Source organism: Cololabis saira, chromosome 8 (genome assembly GCF_033807715.1).
Source record: "Cololabis saira isolate AMF1-May2022 chromosome 8, fColSai1.1, whole genome shotgun sequence".
Classification (NCBI taxonomy): domain Eukaryota; kingdom Metazoa; phylum Chordata; class Actinopteri; order Beloniformes; family Belonidae; genus Cololabis; species Cololabis saira.
Window position 1 is genome coordinate 25,809,973 of NC_084594.1, and position 14,784 is coordinate 25,824,756.

At 39.8% G+C, this 14,784-nt stretch overlaps 1 protein-coding gene across 12 annotated transcripts in view; it reads right to left on the reverse strand.

Annotated features, from left to right (window-relative positions):
- atp2b2 (ATPase plasma membrane Ca2+ transporting 2) overlaps positions 1-14,784 on the reverse strand; it is a 124,687-nt gene that overhangs the window by 16,803 nt on the left and 93,100 nt on the right. For all 12 annotated transcript variants that reach the window (XM_061727421.1, XM_061727417.1, XM_061727424.1 and 9 more), the window contains 2 exons: positions 7,918-8,159; positions 743-977 (listed from right to left, as the gene is read on the reverse strand). In XM_061727421.1, the coding sequence (XP_061583405.1) occupies positions 743-977; positions 7,918-8,159 (477 nt within the window). The remainder of the gene's footprint in view (positions 1-742; positions 978-7,917; positions 8,160-14,784) is intronic.

Here is a 14,784-nt window from a genome sequence, read left to right on the forward strand (position 1 = left end):
TGGTCTGTTAGTCTATCTGAGTTTTATGGTGTTTTTATAGTTCATGCTGTATGGGGCTGCACTTTTTTTTTATTTTATTTTACTTTTTTGTAGGTGCACCGTCACCTTAATGTTCAGCTGTGTTTTCATCTGTGTTTCTGGTGCGCCGTCACCTGTTTAGCTGTGTTTTCATCTGTTTCTGGGTGTCAGAACAGTGGACGGGGGTTAGCAGGAGCCACCGTGTGACGTACTACCCAGAACGTAAAAAACAATGGCGACCTACATGTTAAATTATATTTTCAAATTTTATAAAATCGAAGACATCAACAAGGTTTTTTATATCACATTGTTATAATTGATACCAACATTTATCTTTTAAGACCTACATGTCTTAATATGCAGGGTTCCCTTTAACCACACATTACCATGTTACGTGTCTTATTGTCTGATTTTGTACTCCTAATTTGTTCTAAGTATTTAATCTTCACAAACAAAGGGAGTCAACTATTCACAGCTATCAGCTGACTGTAGGAGAGTCTTTATTATAAAAATTGTTTAATAATTAAGAGTAATGCAGTCAATAAGCCTTTCAACTAAATGTAACTAGAAAAAAAATGTGCGTGTGCTATATATAAATGACACATTTTGGTAGTGTTTGATTTAGTTATTAGGTCAAAACAAGACACTTTAGACATAGCTTGATTTAAACAGCATGCACCCAACATGCTCGGCTTTCTCACCAAGATATCCAACACTCTCATACCTCTGGTCTGACGGGGTCCTCGATTCCAACAACACAGATGGCTGTGAGATCATTGAGAATGTTGTTCTCCTCTTCCCAGTTGGGCTCAGGATCACCGCGAAAGTCACGATACCCCACACAGATGGTCCTCAGGCCATCACAAGCCATGGGCTCAATCACTTTCTTTACCATCTCATCCTTGTCTCGAGGACGAAAAACCCTCGGCTCACCCACTTCATTAAGAATTTGGCTGCATCTGTAAATGGAGATGGGGTGCAGGGAAGTCAGACTAAGGTTCACTTCAGATTATATAACCTTGCATTTCTTGCACAAAATCAATTCAACACAGGAACCGAGGCAATGTAGGTAAATCCATAAGCAATGTCAAAATGAAAACAAATACATAGGTACTGCTAATCAAAATGTTAAAGTACAAAAGACATGAAAAATCTAAAGAGGAAAATTCTAGGTGTACCTGGACATTTGTTGCGGTGTACGTCAAGATATTTTCTATATATAAAATTAGGGATCATCTTCTTCATGTATTCCTGGCTCCCTCTACTGTAAGTAAACGTCTCAAGCACCAGAAATCCAGTGAGAAAGAAGATGTGGAAGAGGAACCATCATGGAAAGAGAAGCTAATGCACAGTATGTACAGTATGATCGGCAGATTGAAGAAGTGGCTGACATTGAGAAATCCTACCAGTGGCTGGAAAAGGCTGGACAAAAGAACAGGGTTTGAGCACAAGAGTGAGATGATACATGGTCCACCACACTAGACAGGACCCCAGCTGCAGACTGTGTAAAGATGTCCCAGAGACAATCCAGCACATAATAGCAGGATGCAAGACTCTGGCAGGTAAAGCATACATGGAACGACACAACCAGGTAGTGGTTACAGTACACCAGAGCATGTGAGCGGAGCGGAGCGTGAGCGAGCGGCGGAGCGGAGCGGCGAATTTTGCTCCAGTTTCGCTCCGTTACCCCATATCACGGCCCCGATGCGTGTCCAAACATATCCCACCTCTCCACAAACTACCTGTTACCTTTCTTCTTTTCCAGTCCTATCTCTGAACCGTAGTTGGGAGAGCTGGTATTTTAATTCGGTCTCTGGCTCGTAGCCGGCGTTAAGTCCGGGGAAAGTGAAGGGAAAAAAGGACGGAGGAAAAATGCTGTCCGTGCAACCTCGCACATTTATTACAAACATGTAATAAGAGCAAACAAAACGCGTGAGGGCCGACGACTGAAACTAACGGAGGACACACTGAAAAGTAACTGAACACGTGTACCGGTCTTCCACACACGCACACCTGCATCTCCCTCTCTCTCCTCCGCTGCACCCACACGTCTCACACACACACACACCCGAACACACAGTGAATGAAACATTGTTTCGGGAAAGGTTAATAAACAAAAGTCTATTAAACCAGATAATTCCATTAGGTGAAATTATTTTCTTATTTTTTCTTGTCAGTAAATATCTATTTTTTGGACTTTAAAACTATGTCGGCTCTGCGTAATTGTTCCTCTCGGCTCCGTGACTGGCTGCAAGGAACGTAACTTTGCTGAGTCTCTCTCTCTCTCTCTCTCTCTCTCTCTCTCTCTCTCTCTCTCTCTCTCTTCTCTCTCTCTCTCTCTCTCTCTCTCTCTCTCTCTCTCTCTCTCTCTCTCTATCTCTCTCTCTCTCTCTCTCTCTCTCTCTCTCTCTCTCTCTCTCTCTCTCTCTCTCATCCACCTCTGGTTAGATCTAAGGCTTCAGGTAAACATGTGCATTTTATATGCATGCAAACATTTTTGGAGTGGAGCGTGGAGCGCTGCGCGGAGCGGAGCGGGTTGCAGTGTTACTGGAGCGCGGAGCGGTTATGGCTGGAGCGGCATTTTGCGACTTTGAGGGCGGAGCGGAGCGGTAACAACCTTTGTGAGCGAGGAGCGGAAATTCTCGCCGCTCCACTCCGCTCACATGCTCTGCAGTACACACAAACTTGATATGGGTTGGAGGTCCCAAAGTCAAAGTGGGAGATACTTCCACAGGTGGTGGAGAATGAAATAGCAAAGATCCTATGGGACTTTCAGATCCAGATAGATAAACTGGTGATGGATAACCAACCGGTAATCCCAAGTGAAAGCAAGAAGAAGGAAAACGAGAAACTGGAGACGTACCAAGTGTCCAAGGATGAGATAGAGAAGATGTGGAAGGTGAAGACAGCAGTGGTGCCAATCCTAGTTAGAGCACTTGGATCTGTGTCCTCCAAGCTGGGAGAGTGGCTCCAGTCGATCCCAGGAATAACATCTTAAATCTCTGGTAATGGACCCACTCTTGAAGAGGGGCAACCCCCCACAGAGGAACGGGCGAGCCTGGAGTTCTTTTAGCATTCGGAGAACAAGGGGCACTCAGAGAGAAATTGGTTTGTAGGAGAAGTATTGGCAAACTTAGCTGGTACTTGGAAATTGTTGACTTCCAGGCACTCAACTGCTACCGCTGTTTACACAGTATTATGCAGTGGTGCAAAAGTGAAGAGAATATTTGATCACTGGAGCATTACTCGATCAAAAACACAACATCCCGCTAGATTCCAAGTAGGGCTGTTGGCCATGATGAAACATGTCCGACAAAGCAAAGCCACGTTTCATGCTACGAGAGCGGCTGGTGTGGGAGAGGGAGGCTAAATCAAAAGAGAAGTGAAAGACAAACTAATGAATCAGAAAAGAAGACTTGAGCTGCATTTTGACCTTCACCACCCAGAACTCAAGCAGCACGGAAGTCTTTTCAAGAAGCTGAAAGATTATTGCAGCCAAGTGTCTTTTGTGTTTTCACTCAGGTATTAGGCAAATGAAGTTCGCTGAAGTGTGTCTCTCCTTCCCAATAGTCTCTGCTAGAGCGCTGAGGCTGCTGTGGAGATCAAAGCATCCTGTACAGACAGTTAAACCTGGAAGTGTGCTTTATTAACGCTAAATGCCCTCATGTTGTATGAGTGCTACATTTAGAATGTTTCTATTTGTGCCTTAAAATATAACTTCTATCAAACAATTTAAGACTAATCTTTATTGGCCAGGTTTGATTCTTTCTTGCTGTGTGCTTCAGCTTCATTCACTGTGTTGCACATTTCTACAAGGTTTTGCATGTTTTTATTTTTATTAACCTACAGTTTAACAACTCTGAAACAATAAGATGTTAATGTTTTATTACCCTAAAACACTGCTTTGTTGTCACGATTGCTGTTGTGTCTGTGTTTCTTCCTCCACCATAGATGTTCAGTGACTAAATGCACTTTGGCTCCATTCAGTTAAACGTTGTTACTGCTTCACAATGCTGTATGCTTTTCTGTGTTTTTCTGTGTGCCATAGACTACATCCTCGATGAAACAATCAGGGATCAAGGTTTAATTGCTTTGAGTTCAGGGCTTTGTTGACACAGTTGGCCTCATTCATGAAATGTGAGAAAAACAAATTTGTGTGGGAAACTGATTGCTAAATCAGCTAAATGTATGTGTTTATACTTCTGAACCTTTCATAGGTAGGTACAGACTGAACGGCCTCACAAATATTGTGTCAGACTTTGTAATATTAATGTACTCTTATGTGGACCGTTATTTCCACAACGTGTAGACAGCTTTAAAACTATTTTTTCTAAATATGAGAATAGGAGGTTTATTTTAGGTTATGGGAATTTTGCATAAATGAGGAGCAGCAGGTAAAGGAGCACAATCCAGCTGAAACGAAAAAACAAATCCAAGATAAAAATCAGTTTTTGAGAGTTCTATTTGTTCTGCAGATTGATTTACAGGAGCCGCAATAAGACCATAAAGTTTGTGGGCCAACAAGCCAAAACAGAAAAAAAAGTGCAATTAAGAAAATGATTGCACTCTACATTTTATTCTTACCTATGTTTCTTAAAATGTTTGTTTAAAGCAATGCTTCCCCTGGGTTTCCATAGTGATATAGAACATAATATAAAACACACAGCATATTTCTGTAAGAATTTAATTTCATCAGGTATGATTACTGATAAAGAAGAATCTCCAGTAATTGAAGCAGTGCTGTTGTCATTGTATTTTGCATATAAATGTATATCACTTCTTTGCTTCACTGCACGGATGCTTCATTAGACAAAAGATGTGTTATTTACTGTGTGACAGGCTTGTTTCCAGGTCTGTGCCTTGCTGGTCCCTGTTGCACATAGTGTATGCGAAAGGAGCAAAAAAAGATTTCTTTACTATGTGTGTTTTAAAATGACCTCTATTGGAATGTCATTAGAATTACTCTTCCTTTCTCTCTCTTGTTTTTAATGTGCGCCATGTCCACTGGTTCCCCTGCAGTTTGAGGGTGCACTTTACACCACTTTTTATGATAATTAATGAGGAACGGAGTGTTCTTGTGCCCTGCAAGTGAGTCACAATGAGAAACACAAGTTCTTACAAGCAAATCTGAATTTTGCAAAGCATTTGTAAATCTAGAGGTGGGTTTTCAGTAAGGAGGTGATTTATGTGCACATTTTCTCACAGTTTGTGAAGATTTATGAAGGCACTTTGTCCCTTTTCAGCTGGTTGTAGCTGCATTAATACCTGACTTTCAATGCTGTGTCTACTGACAGTTACAACAATTTTACGTGTGGATTTTGCAGCCTTGTGGACATTAAACCGGATTTAATTGAAACCATATTCACACACAGTCAGTTTGTTTCACCTGTGTACCACCTATTCCAACCCTACTGTGAATTGCATAGAGGCGGAAAGGTGTAACAGTTTTTTTTACACCTCCACCGTTGTCCCAGCTCTGATCTGCCTTGGAAGGTTAGCCTTGAGTGCCTTGAGTGCTCTGTGACAAATAAGTGCTGTCAAAATGCCTGTAACAAGAAAGCTAAAGCTAAATCAAGGTCAATTTAAGTGGTTTTCAACCACAGTGATCAGAGAAGCTAACAGTGGCTGGACTGGCTGCATTATGAACTATGTATGCTTTGTATGGTTAAAAAATAGCTTGAATAATGTCTATTACCTGCCACCTGTATCAATGCTAAATGAACTTGGGTTTAGGAGTGCTACAACTCTGACAGTCACCACCAACTGGAGACCGTAGCCTTTACAACACTTCCTTTCCCCTGTTAATGGACGAGTATCTTTCTCCTGCTGAAGCTCTGTTCTCCAGCTGTGGTAACAACGTAAACTCCAACAGTGATGTAAAAACTGAGCCCAGCACTGCAGAACATGTTCTGTGAGAACAACCAGGTGGAAACTTTACTTTTTTATTGGTGTTTTTTTTTTCTTTTTCAATAAAGCGGTCAGTGGCCAGACACATCAGGGACTTGATGCTGACTGTGGACTGCAAAGTGGAGCAAAGCGACTGTCTACAGGTTGTACAACGCAATAATGTCTGAAAGTACACACTGGGGAAGGAATAATGTGCCCTTGTGGGATCACAGTGAATCCACAGCTGGAGAGCAGAAGTGGAATGAGGAAGAAATCACCAGTGTGCCTTTACATCGCAATGTCCGTGTAAAAGAGAAAAGTAGAAATAAAACACAGGAAATGTTGTATCATTTAGAAAGGTTTTGGCCAGAAATCCCATAAAAAAGGTAATCTCAAATGTACTTCCCCACCAGTATATTTTTGGAAATTAAATTCCTCCCCAATGCTGTTTATACCAAAGATTCAAGAAAAGGTTCCTGTGGTTGAAATGGAACGATACAGCTGCCAACTGCTAGATTCTGTTGAGCGGGATGCCCCAGTGTCCAAGTGTCCCATTACTTTCAATCTCCAAATGAAAATCAGAAAGAAGACCAACTAACTTCATCACGACTGTGAAAATGCTTCAGCTAATCAGAGCGAGAACAGAGTCACACCCTTGTCTTAAGTTATAAGATGAGTAAGAGGGGAGAAACACTCTCAGGAGTTCCAAGTCCTTCTTATAGATTTCTGAATTTATATCTTGTAAAATATATAAACTATATAGGTAACTTTTCAAACACATGCCCACAAAGCATTATCCATGTACTTTGTGGAGTTGCACTTGTATCCTGGCTCATTTGTTAGATTCAGCAATGACAAATTTCAAAATGTCAAATCTTGATCACAGATTTGACATTTTTCTCATCAAAATATTAAAACTCTGACATCCCGTGGTAATTTCCAGAATTATCATCATCTCTTTCTTCCCTTTGAGGAGCCAATTCTGTACCAGTCTGTCCATGCACAGGTAGTTTTATACATTTGGCCATGTCACCTTCCAACTCCCACTTTTTATTCTTTGTGGGGGGGTTTAAACCTGAGCTCTTCAAAGCCTAATTACATTTATGCCATCAATTTTCACCTTTTGAAAGAGCTTTTAATTGCTGCGTTATGGCTGAGAATTGAAAAGAACTTTTGAAGCTGCACTATGTGGTTTCAGTCAACCCTGACAATTCACAAGGGAGGACTGGCAATAATGGTAGACTAAAAAAAGAAAAAAGAAACATACAGAGCAGATTGAGTGGCACAGTCAATTTTAAATTAGTGTTTATATAATTATTTTTTCTTATCCTTTTTTATGATTAAAACATCCTCCCAACTGTTGAGTGGCCTACTGGACATACAGGTACTCCTGATGCCCCCCAAATGGCCAGTCCTGTTAAAATGTGGATGCAATGACATGATACCTCTTCCAACAGCATACTAATAGGCCCATGATCATTTAAATTAACGTTCTAACTTCCCTCCATCAAACACTGAATTAAATAAAAACCATAATATCCAGTTTCCAGTATCAATGCATGTGCAGCATGCAGAAAAAAGTACTGCAATGACTGCAGTAAACAAAACCATTTAAAGCAAATTAAAAAGATTTCTCATTGACTGAATAAAGAAGCATTCAGATGTTGAACCGACAGATGTTTGGCATACGACAACTGCACTTTGTAGAAAGAAAAATAGTTACTGTTTTATATAATTGTGTTTCTTTTAATATGCTGGTACCATAAATTAAGATGTGTTTCTGTCTTTTTGTGCTATTTTTAAGAATGATGCAGTTATAATTTAATCTTTTTTCTTAAAGAAGTTGGGTTTTCTCTGACATACTCTAGCAATAAATGCAAAGAGACCTCAGTTGTGTAATTTAATAAAAAATACATTTGCTATCCACTTAATAAAAGCTGGATAATTTGTACCTCTTCAATGCACAATGTCTATAAGAAAGAATGACTGAACTTTGAATAAAAAATGACTCACTTTTTGAGTACAATCTCAGAGGCTCCTTTGCTGTACATGCGGAAGCTACCGTCAGGAAGTTTGATGACAGTGCTCATGGACTTCCTGACAGAGTTGAAGGTGTAGACTTTGTAAAGCTTTTCTTCGGGGATCTGGTTTCTTATTGGCTGGTAATCCCGCTTCAGATCCAAGACCAATCCCAACAGACCGCACTCAGTCTTGTTGCCCACCTGCTTTGGAAGACCACCTTCCTTGTCTGGGGGCTGCAGAGAAGTGGAGGGAAGCAATTGTATAATTGATGAACAAAATGAAGAGCACAAAATGTATGTTACTTCATAAATGAATGTGTCACCTGTAATTTTTACGTGTTTTTATGTATTTTATATGGAACCTTTTGAGTCTGTGATAAAGTATTCATTCAAATTCTAGACAGAGAATGGGATTTTCTCTCCTTCAGCGCGGTGTGACAAACATAACACTTTAGTGATAATTAACGAAGTAAAAGGTTAAAGGGCCTCCTCTGTGGGAGGATGGGAGACCAGATATATTGAATAAAATGTAAATGTTCTTACACCAGGAGAGCTGCTCAACCGTCCACCATCTGTAATTACATGTTTAGAGCCTTATTTATCCCTAATTATCTGTAAAATAATAGTTGATGAAAAACTGCAGGCCACAATTTATCGAATTTGATTACAGCATAGATTGTGATTATAATATAATGCATGAAACGTCACATTAACTATTTTCGATCCTCAAAGTATTGATAATGGCAGAGTCAGCAAACCAGTTTTCTCAAGAACATCCTAAAGATTTTTAAATGTTGCAAAGGTCTGGACCACATGTCGGCTCATCCATGAATAAATCATGTCTCATACTTCTTGCAACCAATCTTTCACAGATGGAGCTCTAAGATTGTTATCTTGGAAAATGACCATGCCATCAGGGATTTAAAGACTCTATTGACAGGAAAAAAGAAGAAGAAAAAAGCTCACTAAGTTTACATGTATTCAGCAAACAAGTTTAGCTTGAACACAAAGTTGCTCGACAAAGAGCTGACTAACTCAGGCAACATGAGGTTAAGATGTGCCGGACAGCATTGTCAGCAATCTCCTTAGTTGTTTTACTTGCTTGATGCAGAACAACAATCTTTCCCAACAATTTTGTTTAGTTAATTTTGCTTAGAAAGAGCAACAACTCTAAACTAACAGATGTTCTTTGCAGGTATGTCTAGCTACCATCTGTTGCAGCTTATTGAATATACGCAAAAGTGTTCGGGAGCCAATCAAATCAGTTTATCCTTGTAGAGAGAGTCTATGGGCGGGTTTAACACGATGAAGACAGAGGGGCGACATAATCCGGTCGTAAATAGTGTAGGTGGCTGCAATAAATTAAATTTAAATTTGAGGATTAACGCATGTTTTAATCGACTTTGGTACCTACATACTTTTCCTTTTTTTTTAACAGAAGACAACACTCAAATCAGTCCTTTTGCGAACTATATGAGTTTCATTTACTCTTAATTTACACAACACACTCTCCTTTTGATTCGTTTAGGTCACTCTGAATACCTCACCATGTCCGTTGCTCTGAATGTTTGTAGCGCCAACTGAATGCATGCAAAGGCAGGTTGATAATATTATATATATATATATATATATATATATATATATATATATATATATATATATATATATATATATATATATATATATATATATATATATATATATATATATATATATATATACATAGCTATCAAAGAACCTTCCTTCCTACAGCAGTCAGACATCACAATCAGCAGTGCTCCCAGTAGCACTTCCAGTAGAGCTCCCTAGCAGAGCTCCTAGCGAATCCCAGTAGACCACACACTCACTAAGAATTAAACAGTTTAACCCAATTTTGTGGAAAAGTCTTTCTATTGTTACTGCGATTTTTTCTTTTTACTATTTTAGGTACTTATCTCTTGCTGCTGTTGTAACACAAAAATGTCTCCACTTTGAGACGACTAAAGGAATTCTTACTCTTATTCTTACCCTGGATTCACACTGAAAGCATCAAAAATCGCCTGACGCCTGCATCGCGCTGCTTGGTGGATTCACACTGAAAGCTGCATGCACTGCCGACGCCTGCAATGGGCGGAGCTAAAGCTGCGCTGCAGAACTGGAGGGAACAAAGTGCATATAGTCTACATATATCTATATATAGCGTACACATCTTCAGTTTCCTATTTCACCATGGATCACACTTTGGGAAGCCTTCTTTATATTTTAGCGGTATTTCCACATAGATAAGAGTGAGTTTGATGCTCTCTTTAACAAGTTTGGTCCGCGGATCAACAGCAACCGTCAGTGAGCCGTTGGTCCCGGTGAAGCTGCAGTCTGTCTGCGGTGAACACAGCAAAAATGTCAGTTTGCTGGATGAAATATATTAATTCCTGATAAAATAAGTTTGTTAGTGCACAGCTATGCTCATGTGTGCATGTGAATGAGTGTACGTTTATGTGTACCGGTACATGAAAGTACAATCTGCATTGAAGCTTCTTGCTTCGGGAATCCCGGTCTGTGATTGGACGCTGCCTCGGCGTCGACGCTGCTCATTTGCATAAAGTTGAGATTTTTCAACTTCAAATTGACGCTCTGGACGCACTGGATCGACGCCTCTCGACGCGTGCTTTCATAGAAAATGAATGGCAGCCGGACGCCCATGACGCTTTCAGTGTGAATCCAGGGTTAGAAGCAACCTTTGGATCGGGAGGTCCTATGGATCCCTTTCAGACCCTCCATTTTTCTAAATGTGGATCTGATCAATCAGGCTATAGCGACACCATAAGAGCCACAGCATGAATCATTCAAAGACAAAAAAAAAAAAAGAATAAATACATAAAAAATGAAGTCAATAAAGATTTAAAATTTTTTGCCCATCAGTTAATGTTTTAACTGATAAACAGCAAAAATGTTAATACAGTAGTACATAATGTCAATGGATCACTTTCTAAACTAAAATGTTATTTCATCCAACCTTTCTGAGAAATTGAACACGTGCAGCACATGTGTGCAGCTGTAACCTTACTGTATGTGAAAGTAAAAACGTGGTCAGTCTGTGGAACACTCAGTGTTGCTATGGTTACAGTGTGCAAAGCACACTTGGAGGATGTGACTTAAGATAAGAGGGGATGGACTCTTCACCACACGGAGACTGTACCTCGCTGGCTCTGATTATCTTACAAGATTCTCTGTCATGTTACTTCACACATGTCCTGCAGTCTTCTTCACCTGCCCCCTCATCTTTTCCACATTCTTCTTTATTAGGATTTCCCGAGCATCACTGTGTTTGGGAAACTTTTGTTGTCCAAATATTGCACAAAATGAAACGATCCAAAAGTGTAGAATCTAAATGCATCCGGTATTTGAAAATGTCATTATTGTAGAGATCTGACAGACACAGATGTCAGGAAATAGAGGTCGCACTGGCGAACGTGTTATTATACTTAACTTGTTTAGACAATTACATTTTCAACCTGATTTTAATCAGAGTCCAATAAACCTTTAGTTTCTCTCTTCAACTATAAAAACTGTTGGCTTTGAAAATGCTCTGTTCACTCATACAACTGAGCAACATTAAAACAATTGGTTGTAAAATGAGGAACAATTACTTCTAAGTGCTGATAAATGTTATTAGTGGTATTATGAAATCCACTCCTTTTTTAATTGTACTCCATGTCACATTTGCTTTATTTAGATTTCTATTAGCTGGCACTGAGGGACATTGATGCTCCCAGGGGTTTTGCTACGTAGAACATGCAGTACACTTGACACCTACACACAGCCAAAGAACAGTTTGTCAGGAACACACACAAACACACACATCCCCCTACCATCATATAACATTGAACAAAATGCCTCTACCTTGCCACTAAGCAGACACCTTCAGTCATTTGCCCCCAAAAAGATTGACTGCGGGCTTGCCGATCTACATCTAATCAAGCCGCTAACCAGAAATAGTTTTAAAAGTTTAGCTTGGCATAGTATTTTACTGTACAGTACATCGTTGCCGTTGTTGTCTATGAAAGAGTATATGTCTCAAGGGCAAGGTATTCAAAGTAATAGCCTATTCACATTTGGCATGAAAAAGATGGTATTTGTTCAACTAACAATGTTATGGTACTGAATGGCAAGTGCTAATGTGTGTTCCCTAAAGTGGGTGAACAGTATTAAAACATGCACTGGTCAGCGTTATTGGTATGTGGGGTGACCACATATATACGACCACCAATGTTTTGCAGATCTTGGGTTGCCCACATTAAAGCAGCATGAGATATTTACTGTAGTTAAGTTGCAAAATAGAGCTATTTTTGGGTCAAAATTGTGAAACAGCGAAAACACTGAAAGCCCATGTCCTCTTTGGTCTTTTCTGGCAGGCACTGAAATGGCTACTAATGGCTAATAACGGAATTCATTTCTGCTGTAGTTTAAGATACTTGAGTGGGATACTCAAAGGCGCATAAACAAAACAATCAATCTTCCTATCAAGAGCAGGACACACCCAAATGGCTACTGAATCCCTGGAGATCTGTGTTAATTGAATTTGAATTTGTAATCACTTGAACCTTGTTTCCACACCTCATAATCCAGTAAATTTGGTACTATTGGGGACTCACTTTGATTGAGGTTGGATCACTTAACTTTCCCACCACTCTTTGTCTGAACTGAACCCTTTGAATAACGTATTCCCCTCCTCACCTGTGGTGGCGCAGCATCAATAATTACTTAAGGAGACTACAAGACACACAATGAAGAAGAAACCTTACTCCTCTCTTGGTTAATGTAGAGAAACTTTCCCACTAGTTAGTTTGCAAACATCATTGTTCCTGTAAGTGCTTACAAGCATTTGTGATATATTTTCATCTGATCATTATCCCACAAATCTAGATGTACCTCTAGCAAATTCCAATGAGCTTTGCATGCACATCTAGCTACCATCCCTTGGAGCTCATTAAAATGCCCTAAAAGTCTTGGAGAGCCAATAGAAATCAGTCTATCCTTGTAGTGGGAGTGTCTGGGTGGGCTTAACACGATTATGACAGAGTGGCAACGTAGTCTGGGTGGTAAACAGTGTACATTGCGATAGGTGAGGAATAGCAGCTTTGACATCGCCACTTACAGAAACAGAACTTTGAAAATTGAACAGAGGATGGTACTCAAAGCATTACTTTGCAAAGTGTATTTTATGTTTTTCTGACAGGCTACATTGACTCGTTTCCGTCACTCTGAATAAGTCACCCTGTGTGTTGCTCTGATTGGTCTTTCTTGGCACTGGTAGGTCATCTTTGATGGGGAGACCCTGTGGAGTGTTTTCAGACCCTACATCTTTCTAGATGTGGATCTGATCTATCAGGCTATCTCAACATACTTCTTTCAGGCTTTTTATCTCGTCCATACCCCACACCTGATCATAAGCCATTTCTTTCAGCTATCTTGAAGAGGACCGAGACCTACCGGTACGTTTTCAGGTGGACGGAAATTTGCTTCCTTGACCCTCATCAGAGTACGACTGCACAGCGGCTCCTCCACAAATTAACCAGACTATCTGAGCAAACAAACATGCACCCTAAGGAGTCCCATCATAGTACTAGATCTGCTACTCACATCAAGGAATGTAGGAATAACAAATTGTTTACAGAAGTTATTGAATTATCCACAATTTTAGTATTTTTTTCTGTACATTACAACATACAAAACCGTTTCCCAACTTTCACTGTTCTGCCCAAGCTGTTGGTAATGATATCTATAGTGTACGAGTGAGAATGTTCATCTTGCTGATCAGGAAGTACGCAGTCTCGTCTGATTCCAGCTTCTCACCCAGATCCACAGACGCATTACTCCTGATTTCACTGGTTCCTAACAGCACATTCCACCAAGGATCTTCCATTCTTTTGCACGGAACATTTTGGCTGTCGGATCTTGTATTTCCTGAGACTGTATGTTGCACTCTGCAGATGAAAAGCTGAAATCCCAAACTATACCATCAATGGCTGACTTTGCTTATAATATGCTTCAATAAACATATTTTATTATTAGCATTTAAACAAAGTTACAAACTTGTTTTTAATCACATAACGCTTCAATGTTCTGCTGTGTGTGCACCCATGTGTTTGTCCACTTCTTTAATCTAACATTAAATAAAAAATATAACACCTTGGAGTAACTGTAGTCCATACATGGAATCTGACTTCTAAACCCTCTCTAAAAGTTGAATTTACTTGTCTGTAAGTCTGTTTTCAATCCTTAATGTAGTAGTTCAATATTATGAAAAGACAGTTTCAACATCAGTGGTTCAGGTAAAGCGTACTTGTCTGTTCGGCTGTAGCCGCTGAGTGCCGGAGCACAATGGAAGGTTAGAAAGTCAACTAAAATCTCATTAATCATTAAAGCCCAATCAGACTGCTGGCCCATCTTCACCTTGTAATTGGAAATATCTGCTTATTGTCCAGCTGTGTGTCTCGCATGACTATAAATACTTTATACCGAGTTTGTGGTAAATAACAGAAATAATGCCTTTTCCTAATGACCTGTGATTACATTAGGAAGACACTGCTTGTCATTGGCTAATGACAGGACAGAACAAATAGCCTCATCTACATTGTCTGGTGGTGTGAGGGTGAAAATTCTCCAAGCCAGAAAAAAACCTTCCAGCTAAACTACTGAAATGCAAATGACCTCAGAGCTCTAAATGATTATTTCTAGATGATAGTAAGAAAAACAATACTCATCTTCATAGTAAATAAATGGTGAATGCCACCTGCTGAAGGGACTGCATACTTAGAAATCACTAGCAGCAGGATATATTGATATCTGTTAATTTAGATCAGGACAATCTAAAATTCAC